General features: G+C 42.3%; 1 protein-coding gene across 1 annotated transcript in view; it reads left to right on the top strand.

Moving 5' to 3' along the window:
• Nucleotides 1–13,208, top strand: part of OCA2 (OCA2 melanosomal transmembrane protein) — a 349,097-nt gene that overhangs the window by 131,224 nt on the left and 204,665 nt on the right. Inside the window, 1 exon segment of the mRNA XM_010355208.2 lies at nt 6,612–6,744. Coding sequence (XP_010353510.2) covers nt 6,612–6,744 — 133 coding nt within the window.

A 13,208-nucleotide genomic window follows, 5' to 3' on the forward strand; every position in this document is an offset into this window, starting at 1 on the left:
CCACTGATATGATCTTATACCTAGAAAACTCTAGACTCATCCAAGACTCCTAGATTTGATAAATGAATTCAGTAAAGTCTCAGGTTATAAAATCAATGTACACAAATCAGTAGCACTGCTATACACCAACAGTGACCAAGCCAAGAATCAAATCAAGAACTCAATCCCTTTCACAAGAGCTACCAAAAAATAAAATACCTAGGGATATACTTAACCAAGGAGTTGAAAGATGTCTAAAAGGAGAACTACAAAATACTGCTGAAAGAAATCATAGATGACACAAACAAGTGGAAACGTGCTCATGGATTGGAAGAATCAGTATCACAAAAATGACCATATTGCCCAAAGTAACTTACAGATTCAATGCAATTCCTATCAAAATACCAATATCATTTTCCACGGAATTAGAAAAACCAATCTTGAAATTCATATGGAACCAAAAAAGAGCCTGAATAGCCAAAGCAATCCTAAACAAAAATAACAAATCTAGAGGCATCACATTACTCAACTTCAAATTATACTAAAAGGCTATAGTAACCAAAAGAGCATGGTACTGGTATAAAAGTAGACACATAGAGCAATGGAACAGAATTGAGAACGCAGACATAAAGCCAAATACAACCAACTGATCTTCAACAAAGTATACAAAAACATAAACTGGGTAAAGGACACTCTATTCAGTAAATGATGCTGGGAAAACTGGCTAGCCACATGTAGAAAAATGAAACTGGATCCCCATATCTCACGATATACAAAATAACTCAAGATGGATTAAAGACTTTAAGACTTGAAACCATAAAAATTCTAGAAGAAAACATATGAAAAACTCCTCTGGACATTGACCTAGGCAAAGAATTTAGGACACAGATGCCAAAAACAAATGCTGCAGAAACAAAAATAAATGGTATCTACTTAAACTGAAAAGCTAATCAGGCTGGGCATGGTGGCTCACACCTGTAATCCCAGCACCTTGGGAGGCCGAGGTGGGAGGATCACTTGAGGTCAGGAGTTAGAGACCAGCCTGGCCAACACGGTGAAATCCCATCTCTACTAAAAATAAAAAAAATTAGCTGGGCGTGGTGGTGCATGCCTGTAATCCCGGCTACTTGGGAGGCTGAGGCAGGAGAATCACTTGAACCAGGGAGAGAGGTTGCAGTGAGCCGAGATCACACCACTGCACTCCAGCTTGGGTGACAAAGAGAGACTCTGTCTCAAAAAACAAACAAACAAACAGAAAAAAAAAAAACAGGAAGGAAATAACCATCAAAGTAAACAGAGAACCTACAGAATGGGAGAAAATATTTGCAAACTATGAATCCGACAAAGGACTAATATCCAGAATCTACAAGAAACTCAAACAAATTAGCAAGAAAAAACCCCAAATAATCCCAATAAAAAGTAGGCAAATGACATGAGTAGATACTTTTCAGAAGAAGATATGCAACTGGCCAAGAAGCATATGAAAAAATACTGAACATCACTAATCATCAGGGAAATAAAAATTGAAAGAATGAGATATCATCCTACTACAGTCAGAATGGCCATTATGGCCATTATTAAAAAGTCAAAAAACAATAGATGTTGGCACAGATGTGGTAAAAAGGGAAGGCTTATACACTGCTGGTTTGAATGTAAATTAATATGACCCCTATGGAAAATACTGTGGAGATTTCTCAATGAACTAAAAGTGTATCTACCATTCAATCCAGCAATCCGGCCACTGGGTATCTACCCAAAGGAAAAGAAGTCATTATATCAAAAAGACACCGACACACTTAGGTTTATCACAGCACAGTTCACAACTGCAGATACATGGACTCAACCTAAATGCCCATCAATAGATAAGTGGATAAAGAAAATTTGAGATGTATATATACATATGCGTGTATACACACCCCCCCCCACACCATAGAATACTGTTCAGCCATAAAAAAGAATGAAATAATGTCTTTTGTAGCAACTTGGATGGAACTGGAGGCCATTATTCTAAGCGAAGTAACTCAGAAATGGAAAAGCAAATACCACATGTTCTCACTTACAAGTGGGAGCTAAGTTGTGGGTATGCAAAGGCATACACTGGTAACGATAATATTGGAGACTAGGAAGAGGGGAGGTTGGGAGGGGGTGACGGATGAAAAACTACATATTATGTACCATGTCCACTACTCCGGTGATGGGTGCACTAAAATCCCAGACTTCACTAGTATACAATTTATCCATGTAACCGAAAACTACTTGTACCCCTAAAGCTAATGAAAAAAAATTAACAAAAAATTGAATACTTATGTAGTTCGGAGGAATAATAAATCAGTACTAGAGTTTGGAACAGTAAAGAAGTCACATCTGAAAACTTGTCCACGTTTTCTGAGTATTATGCAGAAATGACGGGAAGTTGTGAGGAAAGTTCTTGCCACCTACCATTGCTGCATCAGGCTCAGGTCTCCCAGGTCTCTTGGGATAACTCTCTGTTGGTGGAGTTTCCAGCACAGTTTGGGTAGGTAGGGAGGACCTCCAGGATCCACCACATGGACAACCACTTATTCCCCAGCCACAAGCCTCCCTTGGGTAAGCATGAATTGGCCTGGCTGTAGCATCCACGTGCACCAACTCACTGCACTTTCAGCTCCTAATAAGCTGATGGGATAAAGTTTTACTTTGCTGGTTACATTTGCCCCTCTATGCCTGTTCTACAGAGACTCACCATGGTGAACAAAACTATTCAACTATCTTTAAAATAATGCCTGAAAAGTCTCTTGAGGGAAGCGTGCCCCTATGCTTCTGAGTGGCATCTTTCTAAGAAGACAGGTTTCCCTTCATGCCCCACGTTGTGCACTTGGATGCTTTTTATACTTTTCCCACCGCACCGTGCGCTGGGCTTGCTGGGACATTCTTCCCGTTTTCCCACCATACCGTGTGTGCTGGGGTGTTCTTCATGCTTTCTCACAATGCTGTGTGTGCTGGGGCATGCTTCACGTTTTCCCATCATGCCTTGCATGCTGGGACGTTCTTTCCATTTTCTCACCATGCTGGGCATGCTGGGGCGTTCTTCAGGCTTTCCTGCCATATTGTGCGTGCTGGGACATTATAATTACGTTTTCCCACCATGCCGTGCGTGCTGGGGCATTTTTCACGTTTTCCAACCATGCCATGCTTGCTGGGGAGTTCTTCAGGCTTTCCCTGCCTTACTGTGCATGCTGGGACGTTGTTTACGTTTTCCCATCATGCCGTGCATGCTGCCACGTTTTTCATGTTTTCCCACCATCCCGTGTGTGCCGGGACGTTTTTCACGTTTTCCCACCATGCTGTGCGGGCTAGGGTGTTCTTCAGGCTTTTCCTGCCATACTGTGCGTGCTGGGACGTTCTTTATGTTTTCCCAGCATTCTGTGTGTGCTGGGATGTTTTGCACGTTTTCCCACCATGCCGTGCATGCTGGGACGTTCTTCAGGCTTTCCCTGCCATCCTGTGCATGCTGGGACATTCTTTGTTTTCCCATCATACTGTGCGTGCTGGGACATTCTTTTCATTTTCCCACTATGCTGTGTGTGCTGGAACCTTCTTCATAGTTTCCCACCATGCCATGCATGCTGGGGCATTTTTCATGTGTTCCTGCCATGTTGCATGTGCTGTGAAGTTCTTTGGCTCCTCCTCCACTGCTGTTTTTCCCCCACTCTGTTGGGTGATAACTTAGACAGTGTCTCTCTCTTATGGGCCTCGCTCTGCGTCTCTGGCCCCCTCTGAATTTCCTTTGCAGGTTTGTTTTTTGGTTTGTTTGTTTCCACACACCTCTTCAATATCTGTGGACTCAGGGGTCTTCGTTTTTGACCTTTTTCTCCTCTCAGGTCAGCATTGGCTAGCAGAACTCATCCCCTCTGTGGCTTGCTCTGTTTTCAGCCTGCTGGGAGCCATGTCTCTGCCAGAGGCTCTTCCTTTAGACCCATGTGTGCCAGGTCCCCTGCACCCTTGCTTGATGGAGCCCTTACAAGCAGCGAGACCCACACCCCCCATCTGCCTGTTATACCCATTCCTGCGGTTCTGGGTCCTCTCCTTACTGAGCGTCTAGACAGGATTATATTTTCAAATTACACCATGCATATTTTACTAAAATATTCAATAGATTCAGCTAAACACTTCGTAAGAAGTTTTTCTTTTTTTCTTTTTTTTTATTTTTTCACATAGAAGAATTCAAGAAATTATTTTGGCTTGAGCCCCTCCCTTAACAACCTAATGAGCCATTTTGACTTGTCACAGAGCTAGCCTGAAGCGTCATTCCTAGAAAATGATATTGGTGGGCCAGAAGTCCCACAGGTGTGTCCCCTTAAATATATGTAGATTATGAATCTTTGAATGTTCTAATCTGATTGAGGGTTCCTCTTTTGGTTGGTTTACATGCCTAATATTTGGCTATTTAATCCATCAAATGAGGAAAAATTAAGAAGAAATGACTGAGTGGAGCCCATAACAAAACAATGCAAAGCAGAAGTGGCACCTTGAAGCAGAAAGAGCGCATTTAGGTGCTGAATTGATGTGAGTGTGCTGGTGGGTGGTTATGTTACTGGGAACACAAAGGAGGAGAGTCTAGGACATTACAGAGGCACGTAAAAGCAGCAGGGCGGCCCAGATACCTGCACCTAATAAGCTTAGCTCAAACATCTGCATCCCACTGCACACTGCATCTGCCTGTTTCCTAAAATGATCAGTTTGGATTTTTCCCTTATCATTGCTGTTACTTGATGAATCCACCCATCACAAGTCTAGCAGCAACCAAATGCTTCACTCAGTGCCGTGTCATTTTGCTGTGGACGCACACCCAGGACCTCCTTAGTTTTTTTTTTTTCTTTTATCTACTCATCACTTTTTTCTCCAATTGCCTGAACATTTCAAATGGGACAAAACTTTATAGTTATTATGTTCTAAAGGGACCAAGAATTAATCAGAATATAGGTACTTCTGTCTTCTTGGGACATTTTCTCTAAAAAATACTAACAATTGCATTTCGTGACCCAGCTAGTGTATAAATGTATTAGTACTATATTTTAAATCATTTTCTCCGACCCAACGGTTCATTTTTTTTTTTTTTTTGCTTCTGAGTTTAGAAGAATTTAAAACAGTTTCATAAGCCCCTGAAAGTATTGTGGACCTTTTTCAGGTATCTGGGGTATGAATTACAGAGATAAACACAAAATTCAATGTAATACCCCCATTGAAGAACTGTCAGAAAAGTGGTGCATTCTTCTGTATGATCACCCAAAGCATTCCACGAGTCCCGCCTCTGTGTGGTTTCCCTGCTGTCTGCCGAGGAATTAGCTTATACAGCTCTCTCTGTCATTTGTAATACTGTTTGCAAGGACAACCGTTGGATGTACCGGTAACTGCAAGGGATTAAGCGTTTCAGATTATTATATATTGGCAAGCTCTAAACTTTGACACAACTTCATTGATAATGGCCTCTAGTTGTGTTGTATCTTTAACAATGTTGAAAGTGATTTCACCTATTTTCTAAAAGTGAGAGAAAAAATACATACATTTTAATAAGCAACAAGTAATATAGTTTAAATCACTCAAACCCAGACCTTTGGAAGGTGATTTTCCAAACTCCTATTGTGGGATCCTCACTAATGTTCCGTGTGACTTGTCACTCCTCTACCTGTGTAAGAGGCTCCCAAGGCAGAGCCGGACTGCCCGTTGTCCCTCCCACCCTGCCCCCTGTCGCTCCCCATGGTCGTGCATTGTCACTGTGCCTCTGGCCCCCTCTGTGACACATGTGACCCATGGACGCTACAGAAAAGACCTTGAGTTCTTGCCAGATGGCCAGCTTCATGGGGATAGGAGCCTCATCTGTCCTGCTGGGGGCTCAGGAGTTGCCTGCACAGATGTGCTGAAGGTATAAAAGCACATGGTCAGTGAAAGAACAGAACCAACCAATGACGTTGCTGACTTATTCCAGGACAGATCAACCTAGTGGGAATTTTGCCCAGCTGTAAAGATACCCTCAGTGGCCGGCCATGTGCAGAGCCCCAGGCAGGCAAAGGAAGCCTGCGGGGAAGGACAGGTTCCTGCCTGGATCCCTGCTGCTGGTCCCCGTGCTCTGAGCGATCCCTGCCCTGATGGGCCCTGGGTGCCCTGCGAAGGGCTCTGCTCTCCAGCCACGAGGACTCTTTCAAACCAATGGAGTGAGATGTGTAAAAATTCAACTTACCTTCAAATGGGCAAATATTGTCAGACTGTTTAGTGTTTTGTCCCATTCGGTCTTTTTTCACCCTATCTGGGGGAAGGCATCAATCTAGTGGTGAAGACGGACTGAGCCCAGGTTGAGTTAGTGTGGTAGCCTGTTTTTGTTTCTCCCTATGATGGCTTGTCATTCGTGTAAGAATTGGTTTTTGGCTTTTGACATGAAAGAAACAAACCTTAACAGTTTTCAAAATCTTGGTGAGGAATCCGTGGTCTTCCTTGGGCTTTGTGTTGGGCTCCAGGACCTCTGCCTAAGGTCCTGGAACTCCTGGTGAGCCCCTTCCCTCCTGGGCTCTGGCCCTCCCTGGACCCTGACCCAGGGAGCTGCTGCCTGTGCAGAGGAAAGGCCCGTCGCCATTCCATTTCCCCTTATCTATTTCCAGGGCCTGGACTTTGCCGGATTCACTGCACACATGTTCATTGGGATTTGCCTTGTTCTCCTGGTCTCCTTTCCACTCCTCAGACTCCTTTACTGGAACAGAAAGCTTTATAACAAGGAACCCAGTGAGATTGTTGGTGAGTACAGGTGCCTCCTCATGTAGGCTCAGATTTCATTACCATAATATTGTTTGTTTACCAGGGGAAGTTCTTATCAGGAAGTACCTGTCGATGGGTTGCTGGATGCTCAGTATCAGTGACTCTCCACGTCTGCCTCCTAGTATACACTATGTTTTCAGGGCTGCTGTCATGAGCTGTGCCTCTTCAGTTTTCTGTGAAGTGTACTGTGCTAAAATGTGGGAAGTTATGGCCACCATGTACAACTCACATGTCATAACCTCCTAAAGCCATGTGTGTATGGCACAAATACACTAACATAGACGGTAGTGCTTTAATAGTGTATCATAGCTTGAGTGCTAAATATGACTGCAAATACAGCAACATAACCCAGCACAGGTGGTGATGTGCCCTGTCAATCAAGAGCACATGCTAGGCTGGGCGCGGCGGCTCATGCCTATAATCCCAGCACTTTGGGAGGCCGAGCGGGTCGGATCACCTGAATCAGGTCAGGAGTTTGAGTCCAGCCTGGCCAACATAGTGAAACCACGTCTGTACTAAAAATATAGAAATTAGCTGGCCATGGTGGCACACGCCTGTAATCCCAGCTACTCGGGAGGCTGAGGCAGGAGAATTGCTTGAACCCAGGAGATGGAGGTTGCAGTGAGCTGAGATCGTGCCACTGCACTCCAACCTGGGTGACAGAGTGAGACTCAGTCTCAAAAACAAACGAACAAACAAACAGCAGATGCTGAGCACCAGCCAGCAGGATGAGGGCTTAGGGCCATCTTATCGTTTTGCACTTTCATCACTTAAACACTTCAGTAGATGCTTTACTGAGATTGTTACTGACTAGAATGTATTAGGAACAATAGATTATTTGGGGAACAGCCAGCCTTTCCTTGGTGAGCTCCCGAATGTGGATGCCCTGCAGGTTGCCCGGGTAACAGGGGCATCAGGCGACCAGAGCTTGGCAGATGCAGGCGCTCTTCTTCTTCTTCTTCTTCAGGGGTTTTTAGAGCTCACGGGTTGTATGTTGATCTCTCTCAGCCTTTGTGATTCCGCGGGCCTGTGTTTTACAGGATCTCAGTTTGTCTTTGTTCTGGATAAGATAGCCAGATTCCATTTCCACACGGACGGCTGGAGGCCGTGACATGGTCCTGCCATACTCCAGTTCCTCCGATGCTGACTGTCCCAGACAGATCTGTGTGACTTTCATGTTATTCAGAATTTGAGTGTTTAAAAAATCTCATTAAGAAAATATTGTTTCGAGTGCCTCCTCAGGATTCATCTGACAAAACGAGGTTGTTCTTGGGAATGTCTATCATCTTACCTGGGGCCGGGACCTAGTTCAACCCGTAACAACTTGCTAGAGGTGTTTAGAATGTTTTATAATCAACTAATATATGCACAGTAAGATAAATTAATATATAGGTTTCATTTTCTGATGAAAATGTTAGAACCAAGGGAGAGCAAAGGAGACTGTGATTGTGATGGGTAATTGTCCTGTCTCTTGGAGCTTGTGTGTGCACAGCTGTGCCTTAGTGGAGAGCTCAGCTGTCATCCTGCCCAACTATGCCAGCCTCTCCCAACCTCCCTGGTGATCACAGTGTCTAATCTTGAGAAGAATTTGGGATACACAGATTTAGATACATAGAAAATAAATCTCTGTAATCAATTCCTCACCATTCCTGAGTAAGGAACAGAGAAAAGCTTCAAGGGAAGTGGGGAGGGATGGTGGGAAGTGTGCACACATGGTGAAGCTGGAACCCTCCGGCAGTGCTAAGACCGGCAGTGCAGAGTGGGGTGATTGCTCTGCACCACTGTTGGGCCTAGAGGGCTCCAAATTTGGTGTCCTTGGTAAAACTGCAGATTCCTAAGCCCCGCTCAACAGATCTGAGTTTAGCAGGCCTGTGGTAGTGTACAGAGCAGTGTCAGAACAGGCTTGGTTATGTTGCAGGGAAAAAGTAACCCTGAAATCTCAATGACTTGCAGAACTGTGTTTTCTTCCTTGTGTTGGCTTTGTACCCCTCGCTTCCTCCCAAGTGGCCTGGCAGGGGCCCCAATCATCATCTGTTCTTAGAGTCCTGAGCGGCTGGCGTTGAAGGCAGAGTGAATAGCATGGGCCCACTCTGCCATCGAGTGACACAGGCAGGCTCCACCCAGTCACAAGGGACCGGGCCAGGCCAGCCTACCAGGTGCTCAAAATGGGAGAGAGCATGACGTACATGGTGAAAGGAACAGTAATCACCAGAGCCTGTCCCTCTGATCACCAGATATTCAGCTCCTGCTGCTGCTTGCTAATACTTTGTTAGCATTTTGTGTTTGTGTACATCAGGGATCTTGATGTGGTTTCCCGTCTTGTAATGTCTTTTTTTGTTGTTCTCATAGGCGGAATACAGAAATACTTCGTCATCTTCAAAGTTTTGGAAGAATTTCTGTAGAATTGCTATTACTTTTTTCTTAAATTTTTATTTGGACATTTATAGGCCCGGATGTTTTTGTGGGAAGGTTTTAACTACAAATTCAAATCCCTTAATATACATGTGGGAGGCTATTCAAGTAGTCTGCCTCTCCTTGAGTGACTCTGGTAGCTGGTGTCTTTTGAGGAATTTGTCCATTTAATCTAAGTTGTCGAATGTATTGCTGTAAAATTGTTCATAATATTCTTTCATTTTCCTTTTAAGCGCTGTCAAATTTTTGATAATGTCATATCTCTCATCTCTAATGTTGTAGTTTGTCTTCTCTCTCTCTTTTTGGTTAGTTGATCAATTTTATTGATCTCAAAGAACCAGCTTTTGATTATATAGATTTTTCTCTACAGTTTTTTTTCTCTTTTAATAATGTTTATTGTGCTCTTTATTATTTTTTTTCTGCTTACTTTTGGGCTTACTTATTTTTCTTTCACTAGTTTCTAAAAGTAGAGGCTAAGGTTATTGATTTCATGTGCCTCTTATTTTCTATTATAGGCATTTAGTGCTCTAAATTTCCTTCTAAGTATTACTTTAGTGACCTCTCACTAATTTATTAAATATTTCATTTTAATTCAGTTCAAATTATCTTTCTTTCTTTTTTTTTTTGAGACGGAGTCTCGCTCTGTCGCCCAGGCTGGAGTGCAGTGGCCGGATCTCGGCTCACTTCAAGCTCCACCTCCCAGGTTTACGCCATTCTCCTGCCTCAGCCTCCCAAGTAGCTGGGACTACAGGCGCCCGCCACCTCGCCTGGCTAGTTTTTTTGTATTTTTTAGTAGCGACGGGGTTTCACCGTGTTAGCCAGGATGGTCTCGATCTCCTGACCTCGTGATCCGCCCGTCTCGGCCTCCCAAAGTGCTGGGATTACAGGCTTGAGCCACCGCGCCCGGCCCAAATTGTCTTGTAATTCATCTTTTTATTTCTTCTTTGATCCTTGGATAATTTAGATGGTTTATTTACCTTCCAAGTATTTGGGAAAGTTTTTGCAGTTACCTAATTTAGTTCCAGTATAGTAAGATAATGCATTTCATAAATCTTGAAACCTTTAAAATTTATTGAGACGTGTATAGCTATAGAATGTGGTCTATCTTTGTAACCGTTCTGTGTGTACTACAAATGAAAATGTATTCTTTTCTTGTTGGGAGGGATGTTCAATAATGTCAATTATGTAGCTTAAGTCAGATTGGCTGATAATGTTATTCAAGTATTCTATATCCCTGCTGATTTTCTATCTACTTGTTTTATTAATTATTGAGAGATGGATAAGGGTGATTATAGATTTATTTATTTCTCTTTGTAATTCTAAGGGTCTAAGGGTGATTATAGATTTATTTATTTCTCTTTGTAATTCTATCATTTTGCTTTATGCATTTTAAAAGTTTACTATTAGGGCACATAAATATTTAGGATTGTTCTTTCATCTTGATGAATTAACACCTTTATTATTATAAAAACAATCTTCGCGATCCATGTTAATATTCTTTGCTCTGAAATATACTTTGTTGTTGATATAACAATTTCATTTTTCTCTTGACTAGTGTTAGTGTGGTATCTTTTTCCATCTTTTTACTTTTAACTTATGTATGTCTTTAAAGTACAGTTCTTGTAAGCAGCATATATTTGCATCTTGCTTTTTAATCTACTCTGATAGTCTGTCTCTTAGACATTTATAATGTGCTTAGTGATGTGATTGAATTTAAGTGTAACATGATCTTATTGTTTTATATTTGTGCTTCTTTATTACTATTCTCTTCATTTATGCCTTCTTTTGAATTAATTAATTAAATATATTCTATATTTTCTTCTCTTTTGGTTGTTACTTTTTTGGGCTTTAATTCTGTTTTATGATTTTAGTGACGATTATACCACTAACTTTAAGCGATATTATACTACCTAGCATACAGTAGATGAACTTAACACTAGTATAGTTCCATTTCTCTCTTTCTGGCCTAGGCTTCTTCTCCTGAGATTCCTAGCTCTGAGCTCACCACTCTAGGCTTCCCTGGAAGCCATCACCTCCTGTGTGAGACCGCATCCCACACGGCACTTTCTTTACCTGTTTGAAACATGTATGTGGCCACTCTTAAGTAATACCATCAGAAGTTGGTTGAGAAGCTCAGAAAGATGGAGGCTGATAGAGAGGTAAGAGATGGGATATCTGACGATGGCTCCTAGTAAGAGGCTAGAGTGGCAAAGACAAAGAGTTGAAACTTATATGGCAGAATCAGCACAATGGTGCTGGTCATTTGGGGTTTTGAGTCTTCTCTGAAGAGCTTTGACATCTTTAGCTCTATTCTGGAGGCCACAGGGAACTACTGGATATTTGAAAGGAGGAATTTATCTATCTGTCATATATTTATCTATCTATAATCTATCATCTAATCTAGGAAATGATAGATCTAGGAAGATAATAGCTAGATATCAGTTATCTTTCTATCATCTAGGAAGGTGATAGACAGATTTATTTTATTATTTTAATTAATTAATTTTTAAAAATTTTTATTTTTATTTATTTTATTTTTTAATTACACTTTAAGTTCTGGGATACATGTGCAGAACATGCAAGTTTGTTACATAGGTATACATGTGCCATGGTGGTTTGCTGTACCCATCAACCTGTCATCTATGTTAGGTATTTCTCCGAGTGCTCCTAGTGCTCTCCCTCCCCTAGTCTCCCACCCATTGACAGGCCCTGGTGTGTGATGTTCCCCTCCCTGTGTCCATGTGTTCTCATTGTTCAGCTCCCACTTATGAGTGAGAACATGCGGTGTTTGGTTTTCTGTTGCTGTGTTAGTCTGCTGGAAATGATGATTTCCAGCTTCATCCACGTCCCTGCAAAGGGCATGAACTCATCCTTTTTTATGGCTGGATAGTATTCCATGGTGTATGTGCCACATTTTCTTTATCCAGTCTGTCATTGATGCACATTTGGGTTGGTTCCAAGTCTTTGCTCTTGTGAACAGTGCTGCAGTCAACATATGTGTGCATGTGTCTTTATAGTAGAATGATTTATAATCCTTTGGGTATATACCCAGGAATGGGATTGCTGGGTCAAATGGTATTTCTGGTTCTAGATCCTTGAGGAATTGCCACACTGTCTTCCACAATGGTTGAACTCATTTACCCTCCCACCAACATTGTAAAAGCATTCTTATTTCTCCACATCCTCTCCAGCATCTGTTGTTTCCTGACTTTTTAATGATCACCATTCTAACTGGTGCGAGATGGTATCTCATTGTGGTTTTGATTTGCCATTTCTCTAGTGACCAGTGATAATGAGCTTTTTTCATATGTTTGTTTACTGCATAAGTGTCTTCTTTCGAGGAGTGTCTGTTCATATCCTTTGCTTTTTGATGGGGTTGCTTTTTTCTTGTAAATTTGTTTAAGTTCTTTGTAGATTCTGGATATTAGCCCTTTGTCAGATGGATAGATTGCAAAAATTTTCTCCCATTCTGTAGGTTGCCCATTCACTCCGATGATAGTTTCTTTTGCTGTGCAGAAGCTCTTTAGTTTAATTAGATCCCATTTGTCAATTTTGGCTTTTGTTGCCATTTTTCTTTTTTTGAGATGGATCCTTGCTCTGTTGTGCCCAGGCTGGAGTGGAATGGCACAATCTTGGCTCACTGCAACCTCCACCTCCTGGGTTCGAGCAATTCTCCCACCTCAGTCTCCCAAGTAGCTGAGATTACTGGCGCCTGCCACCATGCCCAGTAATTTTTTCGTATTTTTAGTAGAGAAGGGTTTTCACCATATTGGCCAGGCTGATCTCGAACTCTCAACCTCAGGTGATCCGCTTGCCTTGGCCTCCCAAAGTGCTAGGATTAAAGGCCTGAGATAGATAGATAGAGCAAGTGGTGTTTTATGATTAACCAGGGGCAGATTGGTAGGAAGTGGCTGTAGTTAAAGGTTACTAAGGAACAGTAAGAATTAAGAAATGTGAGAGGGTGAGGCCTGGACAAGCAGGTAACCTAGGACAGGAAGAAGCAGACGAGACAAGAGGTGTGCCAGCATATC

The sequence above is a fragment of the Rhinopithecus roxellana genome, chromosome 5 (genome assembly GCF_007565055.1).
Source record: "Rhinopithecus roxellana isolate Shanxi Qingling chromosome 5, ASM756505v1, whole genome shotgun sequence".
Classification (NCBI taxonomy): domain Eukaryota; kingdom Metazoa; phylum Chordata; class Mammalia; order Primates; family Cercopithecidae; genus Rhinopithecus; species Rhinopithecus roxellana.